General features: G+C 39.4%; 1 protein-coding gene across 1 annotated transcript in view; it reads left to right on the top strand.

Moving 5' to 3' along the window:
• The window catches only part of CBL (Cbl proto-oncogene), a 33,530-nt gene extending 26,270 nt beyond the window's left edge, over positions 1-7,260 (top strand). The window contains exons 14-16 of the mRNA XM_051812224.1: positions 137-240; positions 546-728; positions 3,407-7,260. Coding sequence (XP_051668184.1) covers positions 137-240; positions 546-728; positions 3,407-3,687 — 568 coding nt within the window. The 3' untranslated portion in view covers positions 3,688-7,260. The remainder of the gene's footprint in view (positions 1-136; positions 241-545; positions 729-3,406) is intronic.
• Positions 7,261-12,400: the final 5,140 nt, after the last annotated feature.

Raw genomic sequence — 12,400 nt, 5'->3', positions numbered from 1 at the left:
TTCTGGAACAAATATGTCACAGAAGAGTGGTGGTTTCACTTTGAAACAAAATCTGTGCAGAATGTCAGTCACAGAGACAAGGTGGAGGTGGTGGCCACTGTCTCTGGTGCCAAGGGCAACGTGTTCTCTCCCTCAGAGTTTTGGACTGTGAGCAGCAGCCAGAGGGTTCCATGTATGAAGCAATGTACAACATTCACTCCCAAGCAGCATCCTCTGCTTTCGAGCCTGTCAACACTTCTGGTGAGTGGGTGTGCTGACAAACAGCTGAGAAACTGGGGCACAATGGATTGATCCCAGTTGGAACAGCGTTTTCAGCTGAACAGAGTAACATTTGCTTTTGTTGTTAAAATAGCTGTGGAAATATCTGGGTCTATCAAGTATTTTTAACCTAATGCTCCCTTCTGGAAAGAGCTTCCATTGAAGGTGTGGCTTTAGCAGAAAAACCTGAGTTCTGTGTCCTGTCAGTGTTTCTGGGGGGTGTGGGGGAACAGAGTCTGCTTGAGAGACTCCGAATCCCAGAGCTCAGGATGTGCCTCCCGTTCCAGATGAAGGGGATCTGGCAGCAGCCACTGCCAGCAACGGCCCTGAAGAGTCAGAAAATGAAGAGGATGGTTATGACATCCCCAAACCACCACTCCCAGTTGCCCTTGCTCGTCGCACACTGTCCGATATCTCCAATGCCACTCCTGCCTTCGGCCGAATGTCCTTGGAAAACGACCCTGGGACAGGTTAGAGGGCACTTCTGGCTTTCTCTGCGTGTTTGAAACTCGTGCCACTCGCTCGAGGTTTTGAGTGTAAGCTGTAAAATGAGGTTTACAAGGCAGAATCACAATCACTCTTGGGTGTTTGGTTTGATTTACAGCTTGGAATAATACACTGCCTTTAATCACTGAGCTAGAAAATCACTTTGAAATCACAATTAGAGAAACCTTTCCTGAGCTTAAGGAATATTCCTTAGGCCACTGTGCTTTTGTACCAGGGTGTACCAAGGCAACCATCCCTGGAAGTGTCCAAAGCCACATTGGACAGGGCTTGGAGCAAGTGGAAGGTGTCCCTGCCCATGGCAGGGGGTGGAACGAGATGAGCTTTAAGATCCCTTCCAACCCAAACTGTTGTGTGACTCTATCCCTGTTCCAGGTGGAAGATGCCAGTGCTGGCCTTGCACAGCCTGTGCCTCAGTGCCTGCAGATGGCACAAGTGTTCTGTCTGATGCTCTCAGCTCCTCTGAGCAGGGACCCGGTGGCTCAGCAAGGTCAGCTTTTTGTCCCCCGGGAGTAGGGGACATCGTGTCCTTCTGGCTGCAAGGCACATTCTCAGAGGGGAAAAAACTAAAGCCTCGTTTCTCCAAGAGCCTTTCTGAATAATGCATGACTTATTCCCTACAAACTGCCCAGCAACTCTTAAGGAAGCTCTGAAAAACTTCCTGTTGGGGGGCTTTCAGCATGTTTGAACATGCTGGGGATTTGCCAAGGAAGAGGAATGATTTTCTTGTTCCTTCTGGAGGCAGAGCCTCCTGTACCCAGAACCACCTACCCCAGTGAGACTTCTGTTCATTTGCTTCATCATTCTCCTTCCCTGAGCCTCTGTCCTTCAGCAGAGGAGAGTCTCCTAGTGCAGAGAAGTTCATTAGCCTTTTGCCACTCCTCCCTGCCTCCCTTTTTGAGCCTGGCACTGTGTCTGGAGAACGTGGCTGAAAGGGATGAGAAGGGACAGAGAGGGAGTCACATCCCCCTCCCAGCTGAAGTACTGAGCTTAATCACTGACACTTCTTTGTTTTGACAGCCCTGAAATAACAGTGCTGTTGTCCTGCCTTGGTGTTAGGAGCTCTGCTAATGGAAAATGTGGGAATGCTGATTGTTGCTGCTGTGGGAAGCATAGGCACTGTGCAAGCAAGCCTGAGCAGTGTGGGATACATCTTGGCAGATTTATGTTCTCATACCTTGTGCCCTGCAGTTTGGTTTATTAATCATTTACCAAAAAAGCTGTCTTGGTAGTTGTCCTTTCAGATTGACCTGTGGTCTCTGAAATTTGATCCAGTTCAAGCTGAAACAGCTATTTCTCAAAAGGCACTTCAGGGGAGAGGAGTGGGCAGACCTTTTTCTTACATGTACAAAAGGCTTTTTATGTGTGAGAAGCTTGTCCTGTGAACATCAGTGAGCTGAACTGCCTTGTGGTTAGTGAGGAAGGCTCAGGGAATTTGTTTCCTGAAGAGCCTTCTCTATCTTAGTGCTTTTGGTGCAAGTTTTTCAGAAAAGCCCCACAATGGTGCCTCTCTGAGCAGGGCTACAGTGCCCACTCTTAAAAAGGGATTGCTGGGACTTGTCTGTTGTGCTGCTGGAAAACTCCAGACAATGCCCTGAGGAGTTTTTCCAGAAGACAAATAAGACTTTCTCTAAGGTGATGTCAGATATCCACGCAGAAAAGCTTCCTGTGATTGGCAGTAAATGCTTTCTGCAGCGATACAGGAGGTCAGAATGCCAAAATTACCACATTAACACATTAAGCAACGTGATTTTTGCCTTGGAGAGTTTGGTGACTCGTTTGGTTTATTGGCTATTCTTTTCTCTTCCCAGAAGGGCATGATGTGGCTGCTGGGCACTGCCTCATCTGAATGACTAAGGGAAAGGCAGAACAGGCTGAGCTTATTGATCTGCCCTGGCTGCAGCCGTTGGGCAGGGTGAGCTCCAGCAGGGGAACAGGAGAACATTCAGCTGCTGACCCTTCAGAGAGCATAATTCAGTCGCTGGAGCATTTGTGGTGGCTGAGCTGTGACTGATAGAGCTGGCTTTGTGCACACCCTCCCTTGGCACTCTGCAGCGTGCACAGCAGGTCTGAGAGGAGAGATCAGCTCAGCTGGGGGGGCTCTGTCTCATTCCAGAAGGAAATGGGATGTTGGATAGAGTTGCATGTTCTGTCACTTCTTTTCCCAGCAAATCTCTGCTGCTTATTCTAAGACTGATATCTGAGCTCTGCTCACCCACAGTGAACCCATGACATTTTTTTCTATTTATGTGGTCTTATCTTAATAAATGAGCCTGATGTGACTTGCTGATCAAAAACATCTCCACGTAGCAGGTTTTGCACACAAGAGGGGAAGCTGAGCTGACTGGAAGGAAGGATGAGCTGGTTGGGCACTGGAAATGGATACTCTCAGACACATGATGTGACTCCTGGGGATGGTCCTGTGAAGGGCTAAGGATTGGACTCGATGATCCTTGTGGGTCCCTTCCAACTCTGGGATTCCATGAGCTGGTTGGAAGGAAGGCTGAGCTGGTTGGAGAAAGCGCCAGAGCTCAGCGACAGGTTTTTTTGAAGTGCCATTTATCAGCCTAATGTCATTCCCTCTTTGTTCCAGGCCGAAATTACACGTCCTTGTTTCAAGTGCTGCCTTCATTTCTCCTTCCAGGTTTTTCAGATGGCTCCCAAGTTCCGGAGAGGCCGCCAAAGCCGCTGCCCCGGCGGATAAATTCCGAGCGGAAAGCCGGGAGCTGCCAAGCAGGAGGAGCCAGCAGTGGGGCCAGCTCATCCCTGCAGCTCTCCAGCGAGATCGAGAACCTCATGAGCCAAGGCTACTCATATCAGGACATTCAGAAAGCCCTGGTCATTGCACATAACAATATTGAGATGGCCAAGAATATTCTGCGGGAGTTCGTCTCCATTTCCTCCCCTGCTCACGTGGCCACATAGCACAGGACACCTCCACACCTACAACTTCTGTGGACCAACTGCCTGGGCAGCTGTGGCCCAGCTGTGCACCAAAGGGGAAGGGGGTTCCTTTAGAGACTTCGTGCTGAGGTCAGTCCTGCCTCTCAAAGAGAATCAGTTGTCAGGTTTTTGTGGTTCCAGATTTCAAAGCAGAGGAATGAAATGGAGCAGAGTGGTGTTTTATACAGTGTAATGTCTTGGAGTCCTTTACCCCTACCTCTTGTCTGGGAGAACAGATTTATTTCCAGGGTGTTGGTGGAGAAAAGTGTCGTGACAAGGGACCCCCGAGCCCATGCCCTGGAGGCTGTTGGGGGAGTGTTTTGTGCTGTGAATTTTAAGTGAATGCTCAGAGAAACAAAGAGTCTCGAGGTCGGTGTGGTGTGTCCTGTGGTTCATGGTACTAGGTTTGGATCTGTTCACTGCTGTGTGTCTGGCTCAGGCTTTTTAGAGCAGCTGGGAGGTCACTTTCTGCTGGGAATAAATGGGAGACCTTGGAAGAATCGTTTGATTGCTTCCTCTTTGCCACGGCGTGTCCCTCTTGCCTGTACTAATAGCAGTTATTGCCTGTGATTCCAGCCCTCCCTTGCTGTGTGGAGATAGCAGGAGCAGCTCCTGCCAGGGGTTTTGATCCTGGCAGTGCTGGGAGTTGAATTTCCCTCTTGTGTGTGCCCTCTTGCAGCACTGGCAGCACCAGATTCCAGGCAGCTGGAAGTGCCAGGAGTTTGGCGTGTTTTGGAGGGATGGGAAGACTTTGAGGGAGAGCAAAGAACTGGCTGCTGCTTCTCCTCCCTTTTTTTAGCCTTGAGCATTTTGTGCTTCAGTGCTCAAACTTGACTGTGGCCCCGCTGGGCTGGAGCAGCTGTCACCAGACACTCTTTCCTAGGAATGTTGCACCTGGTGAATATGATGTTTTATTTATCTTAATTGCATGGTGGCTGTTGCAGACTTAGTGGCCTTCACTCACATTCCATCACCTCCTTCAGAGAGCTTTTGCAGGAGCCATCTTCGTGCCAGGGTGTGTTGTGGAATTGGTAGATGCAGCTGATGTGTTTGTTGGGTATCTCACCTGCTTTGCAGTAAAAGAAATTGCAGCAGTTCCTCCTGCATGGCTGTCCAAAAAACGACATGGGGGGGCTCTTCTTTCCATTCCCATTGCTCTCAAGGTATTGCCAGATCTCGTGTTCAAACAGACCTGGGCAAATTCTGTGTTTGTGAAATGATCACGTGGCTTTAAAGGTCAGAACTCAGCTGTTACATTGGAAAAACCCGACCTGCAGACTCAGCTACTTAACTCTGTTCGTGCAGGAGGAGTGGATGGTTCCTCTGGAGAGGATTTAAGTCAAGGAGGCATACACAGATCCCAGCTGACAGACTGTGCACACAGAGAGGCCCTTGGCCTTTGGAGCGTGTCCAGCATTATTTGCATCTCTCCCAGGTCAGCAGTGGTCAGTAGGCTAAGGGCTGCAACTTGGAATATTGCTGGAGTGATTCTGGCACTTGGATGCAGTTTGGCCTTTTGAAGAATCCAGAGGCTGGGCCCAGATCTCAGCCAAACGGCTGCAGTTGGCAGAGAGGAGTTAACAAGTGTTTGCAGAGGGAATTGAGCATAAAATGTTTTTTTTTTTTATTAAAGTAGAGGTTTCTCCGTGGACCTGCAGCTTTGTGAATCGATGCAGTGGGTTCCAGGCAGTTTGAACTGTCTCTCTCTTTACTCCCCTCCTTTCTTGTAGTGAACATTCTCAGAAGCCGTAAGGGGATCTCCTGCAGCACTTGGAGGCCACCAGCACTTGCTATTTCGGGGCCAGGGCTGGGAGTTGCCAGTGCAGCAGCCTGGGGAGGTTGATGTCGTGGGCACAGGGCTGTGCAGGGCACAGAGGGGTCAGGCACAGCCCCGAGCTGGGGCCCTGGGGAAGCTACTGAGCTGTGGTGTCAGTGCCTCTTGCACTCGAGGAGCTTCCTCCTGTGCCCACTTCCTCTGCCAGTGTGGCTGTGGGAGCTGCTGGAGGAGCAGGTCCAGTGCTGGTGCTGCTGAGGCAGGAACAGGCAGCTCTGGCTGTTGTGTCACACTGGGGAGCCTGAGCAGCCTGACAGTTCCTTGTCTGTCCTGGAGATCCAGGGAAACCCTTCCTGAGGGAGTGCTGTGTTTGCTTTCCCTCCTTCTCACACTCCCCCCAGTGCTGCCCCCCAGCTCCTTTGTGTCTGCCCTGCTGTGTGAACTCAGTGCCAGTGTGCCCAAGGGGGACATGTGACTCTTGCCACTGCCCAGGCTGTGCCAGAGCCCAGTCCAGCCAGCTCCAAAGCCTTAACTCTTGTCTTGCACAGTGTGTGTGCTCAGACTAGTGATGCCCTGTCCCTTCATGGCAGGCTGGTTGTTAATGTTCCATTAACTCCTGCCTGGCAGAGCTGCTCCAGGCCTGTCTTTGGGGTTTCTGTGCCAAGAGAGACCTTCCTCTGGGTGTTGTTCTGGGTGTTAGAGATTAGAGAGGGCAATCTTCGTGGCATGTATCACTGATTTTTCTGCATGTGTCCTTTCTGTGCACTGTTTTGTGTCTCAAGCTGATTTAGGAAACTTTTAAGTCTTGGCTTTTCTTCCTCAGACATGTAAGGATTTGCTAATTCCAGGGGGTGCAGCCATGCCTTGTGGCTGTGCTCTGCCAGCTCAGTCCAGGCACTGCACAGTGCATTATTCCTGGGGGTTTTTTTCAGCCCAAGATTGATTGCTCTTCTCTCCCTTCACCTCCTTGCTCTTTATCCTTAAAAAAATTAACTTCCTTGACGCTCCTTTCAAAAGAAAACCAACCCAAATGTCTAGTGCCTTTCTCCAGGGAATGCTGCATCACCAGGCTGGACCCAGGAAAACCCAGCCCTGTGGGAAAACCAAGAGCTGGACGAGCTGCAAAGACACCTCTGAGCCTGAAACTGCTTTGAAAGGGGTGCAAAGAAGGAGCAGGAGCGCTGGGCAGCTGTCACTTCAACTGTGCCACTGTGTTCTGTAGCATTTCAGCTGGGGCTGGGGACGTGCTGGGCCAGGGCAGGAGGATTCAGGGCAGGAATCCCGAATATTTCCCTCTCAACACCCCGAGTGCATGTCCTTCCCCCCGGGGAGCTCGAGCCCAGCATGCTGCTCCCTGCACTAGACTGAGGACTTACTGTAGCTAATCCCAAGGCAGGGTCATTACTGTAAAGGGGGTTGGGGTTTTTTCTGGTTTTTTTTTTTTTTTTTTTTTTTCTGTTTTTTTTTTTTTTAATTATTATTTTTATTTTATTTTTCAATCGAGCAAGAAAAAAAATAAAAAATTGCGACTCCCAGGGCGCTTCCTCCGAGGTGCCACTTTAAAAAAAAAATAAAAATTAAATTAATGGAAAATAAAGACACTTATTTTTACAGTTCCTCACAGAAATCTTCTTTTTTTGTTGTTGGTTTTTGGTTTTTTTTTTTTGAGAAAAAAATTCCCAGCGGAGGAGGAGGAACTGCTGTCGCTGTTGTTCTTTCCCTTGAATGACAAAAACACCGATTTGTAAAATATCAGTGTTAAAAAGAAAAAAAAAATAAAAGTTGAGATTTTCACGAAATATTTTAAAAGAAAAAAAAGTATAATAGTGTCATTAATATAAAATTATAATAGCAGTATTTAATCCTTTCAGATCTGTAAAGAATAAGGAAAAACAGAAGGTAAATATTCTTACAGAGAGTAGCTGAGCTTTAAGGTTCACTTGGTTTAAAGTCCTCATTTTGTTTGCAGAGGCATTGTTAATGTTTAGAGGTTATACTAATGTTATTTATTAATTGTTTCCATTCTTGTATGCTGCCCACTAAGAGCTTCTTTGTTTGGGATTTCATTCACCTGTGTCAGTAAAGAAAAAAAAAAAAAAAAGAAAACGAAACAAAGTTTTATTTTTAAATAAAATTTCCTTTGTTGTAGCACATGGTGTGTGTTGTGTTGGTTCTGTGGGTCCTGGGAAGAAGAATCTCCTGCTCCAGCCTGAGATGTTCAATCTCCTGGATCTATTTTGTATTTTATATCTATATATATATACCTCTCTATATAAAAATATAAATAAATGTATATAAATCTATATATAAAATGTCTATAGATATAAAATTCCTATCTCCTTATAGAAATATAAATAAATATATATAAATCTATATATAAAATATCTATAGATATAAAATTTCTATCTCTATAAAAATATAAATATATATAAAAATCTCTATAAAATATCTATATATAGATATAAAATTCCTATCTCTATATAAAAATATAAATCTATATATAAATCTATATATAAAATATCTATATATAGATATAAAATACCTATCTCTCTGTAAAAATATAAATAAATATAAATCTATATATAAAATATCTATAGATATAAAATTCCTATCCCTATATAAAAATATAAATAAATATATATAAAAATCTATATATAAAATATCTATATATAGATATAAAATACCTATCTCTCTATAAAAATATAAATAAATAAATATAAATCTGTATATAAAATATCTATAGATATAAAATTCCTATCTCTATATAAAAATATAAATAAATCTGTATATAAATCTATATATAAAATATCTATATATAGATATAAAATACCTCTCTATATAAAAATATAAATAAATATATATATAAATCTATATATAAAATATCTATATGTAAATATAAAATTCCTATCTCTATATAAAAATATAAATATATATATATATAAAATATCTATATATAGAATATCTATATATAGATATAAAATACCTCTCTATATAAAAATATAAATAAACATATATAAATCTATATATAAAATATCTATAGATATAAAATTCCTATCTCTCTATAAAAATATAAATAAATATATATATCTATATATAAAATATCTATAGATATAAAATTCCTATCTCCCTATAAAAATATAAATAAATATATATATAAATCTATATATAAAATATCTATATATAGATATAAAATACCTATCTCTATATAAAAATATAAATAAATAAATATAAATCTATATATAAAATGTCTATAGATATAAAATTCCTATCTCTATATAAAAATATAAATAAATATATATAAATCTATATATAAAGTATCTATAGATATAAAATTTCTATCTCTATAAAAATATAAATATATATAAAAATCTCTATAAAATATCTATATATAGATATAAAATACCTATATATAAAAATATAAATAAATATATAAAAATCTATATATAAAATATCTATATATAGATATAAAGTACCTCTCTATATAAAAATATAAATAAATTTATATAAATCTATATATAAAATATCTATAGATATAAAATTCCTATCTCCCTATAAAAATATAAATAAATCTATATATAAATCTATATATAAAATATCTATATATAAATATAAAATTCCTATCTCTATATAAAAATATAAATATATATATAAATATATATAAAATATCTATATATAGATATAAAATTCCCATCTCTATATAAAAATATAAATAAATCTATATATAAATCTATATATAAAATATCTATATATAGATATAAAATACTATCTCTCTCTAAAAATATAAATAAATATAAATCTATATATAAAATGTCTATATATAGATATAAAATACCTATCTCTCTATAAAAATATAAATAAATAAATATAAATCTATATATAAAATATCTATAGATATAAAATTCCTATCTCCCTATAAAAATATAAATAAATATATATAAAAATCTCTATATAAAATATCTATATATAGATATATAATAGATATTTTTTATAGAGAGATATAAAATAGATACTATATAGATATTATATATATAGATATAAAATACTCTTTTTTATATAGAGATATAAAACAATCTTTTTTATATATAGATATAAAATACTCTTTTTTATATATAGATAGATATAAAACACTTTTTTATATATAGATATAAAACACTCTTTTTTATATATAGATATAAAATAGCTATTTTATAACTATTGCCATAATTATCTGTTAAATTCAAGTGGATGCTGGCAAACAGAAGGAGGAATTATTTACACAAATTTCAAACTAATAAAACATATTCCAAGGGAATGATTGAACAAAATCTATAATCCATCAGGACCAAGAAGAGCATTAACAGGGGGGTTATTTTTACATTGCATGGAATTCCTGGAATTATATAAAATATCTCCTAATGTAGGATATATTCTACATTAATAATAAATATCAGAATAGGATTATACACAATTGAATATATTAATATATGAACATATAGGCACTGAACACACAGGCACTGAACACACAGGACTATATATTCCTATATATTAATATATGGATATATCACACACAAAGGAGATCTAATGAGTCCAAAATTAGCTAATTAGATCATTTGGGGGGGGCAACTGGAGTCGAGGGAAACCCCTCAGAGATGTCCTGGGGGGGTCTAAGGAGGGGAACTGGGGCCAAATGACATGGGGGGGTCATTTTAGGCCCCAAAAATTGATCCAAGGGGTCAAATGAGGTCACTGGGGGGTTACTTGAGGTCATTTGAGCCTGAAAAATTGGATTTTGGGGTCAAATGAGGTCACAGAGGGTTTACTTGAGGTCATTTTAGGCTCTGATAATTGGTCCAGGGGTCAAATGAGGTCACCGTGGGGTTACTTGAGGTCATTTGGGTCTGAAAAATTGAATTTTGGGGTCAAATGAGGTCACTGGGGTTACTTGAGGTCAGTTGGGTCTGAAAAATTGGATTTTGGGGTCAAATGAGGTCACAGAGGGGTTACTTGAGGTCATTTGAGCCTGAAAAATTGAATTTTGGGGTCAAATGAGGTCACTGGGGTTACTTGAGGTCAGTTGGGTCTGAAAAATTGGATTTTGGGGTCAAATGAGGTCACAGAGGGGTTTCTTGAGGTCATTTGGGGCTCTGCTCACTGTTCACGAGGTCCAGGGATGACACAGGGGTTCAAAGAGGGCTCCAAGGGGTTAATTAACATCAACTGGGGCCAAATGAATGGAGTCCAAGGCCTGAGGTGTCATTTTATTAATATTTCATTAGCAATATTAGTTTCTTAGCTTTATTAGTGTTCCTTAGCACGTCCCAGAGCTGTTATCACAGTGCTGTGGTAGAACCAGGGACCACTGCAGCAACAGAATTTATTTATTGGGGTCTTATTGTTGTCTGCCAGAGCCTGAAAATATAATTCTCTGAAAGGACTTGCTCAGTTCTAATACTGTAATTATTGATGAATAATTAATGTATCTGCAGGAGCTGCTCACAGAGGTAGTTATTGAGTTGGTGGTGTCCACTGGAATCCCCTGGGATAGTTGATTTTACCATTATTCTTGTTTTTAACAGCTGTGATTAACAGATAATCCTGTTTATTGACTGCATTAGTCTAAAATATTAACAGCTACTACAGACCATAACATTTACTATTATTAATTCAATTATTCAATATATTGACAACCCACAGCTATGTCAGCCAATATTGTATCTATTAAAATCTAATAGTTCTCTAATAGCAGTTACAATGGCTGGGCCTAAAATTACCTATGAGAATGTATTTTTAGATTTATTAGTATCTAAAATAGCTGACACGAAGATCTTCTGTTGTACAATCTACCAGTGTCCAATAATATTGTTTTTCTTTAAATTGTTAATTTAGGGAGAGAAATACAATAGTTTAGCAGAATGTGTAAGAGAATCCACTTGGAATTATCAGTGGTAGTTATTATCTATTATTCTAATTATCTATTGGAATTATTAGAACTGACTTATTAGTACATTTAGTAGCTAGAAATACAATCCTGTATTATATAATTTGTTCTATTAAAAGATTCTCCTAATCACATAATACTGTTGAAATTCTCTATTAAAAAGCTACTACTGTCAGCATCCAATAAATTAACTACCACTTTGTATTTAGTGTTCATAGCAGTTATTGCCATCAATTAAAAATTATCCATTAAAATCCATCAGAATGTATCAATAAGACATATTACAATAAGGTATATTATCAATAAGATATATTACAATAAGGTATATTATCAATAAGATATATTAAAATAAGATATATTAAGAATAAAATATATTATCAATAAGATACTGGGAACTAAAGTAGTTAAGATATGAATATCAGTATCTATTAAATTCTTTAAGGGAAAAACCATTAATATTTATTAGTATCTATGGTGGCTAATTAATACAATTATCTACTGCAATGTCTAGATTCTATCAGAATAAATCAATTCTATCAGAACAAATCAATCTAGTTATTGGTTTATCTGTGATCAGTTATTAGGATCTATATTAGCTATTAATACAACTATTAGTATATTAGCTATAAATATAACAATTATTATATATTAATTAATTATATATATTAATTATATATTATATTATATATTAATTAATTATATATATTAATACAACTGTCAATAGATTCTACAGTTGGGATCTATTGCATTTTATTGACAATATTCTCTTTTAGTATCTACCACCACTTGTAGCATAATCACATATTACCATCTAAAGCTACAATTATCTATTAGAATAATTAGTAGATTTATTAGTACTGATGGTTCCTGGTGTATTACATTGATCAGCAGCTACAGGGGTATAAATATGTCGTGTTAGAACCTTGATGGGATGAAGGAATGATGGGGGAGACCCTCTGCCCTTCCCACCCCCCCAGGGGGGGGAACAAACTCCGAACTCAGCC

Source organism: Manacus candei, unplaced genomic scaffold (genome assembly GCF_025592945.1).
Source record: "Manacus candei isolate 608988 ecotype Guabito, Panama unplaced genomic scaffold, ASM2559294v1 h1tg000086l, whole genome shotgun sequence".
NCBI classification, from domain to species: domain Eukaryota; kingdom Metazoa; phylum Chordata; class Aves; order Passeriformes; family Pipridae; genus Manacus; species Manacus candei.
This window is presented reverse-complemented; position numbering and strand designations above follow the sequence as displayed.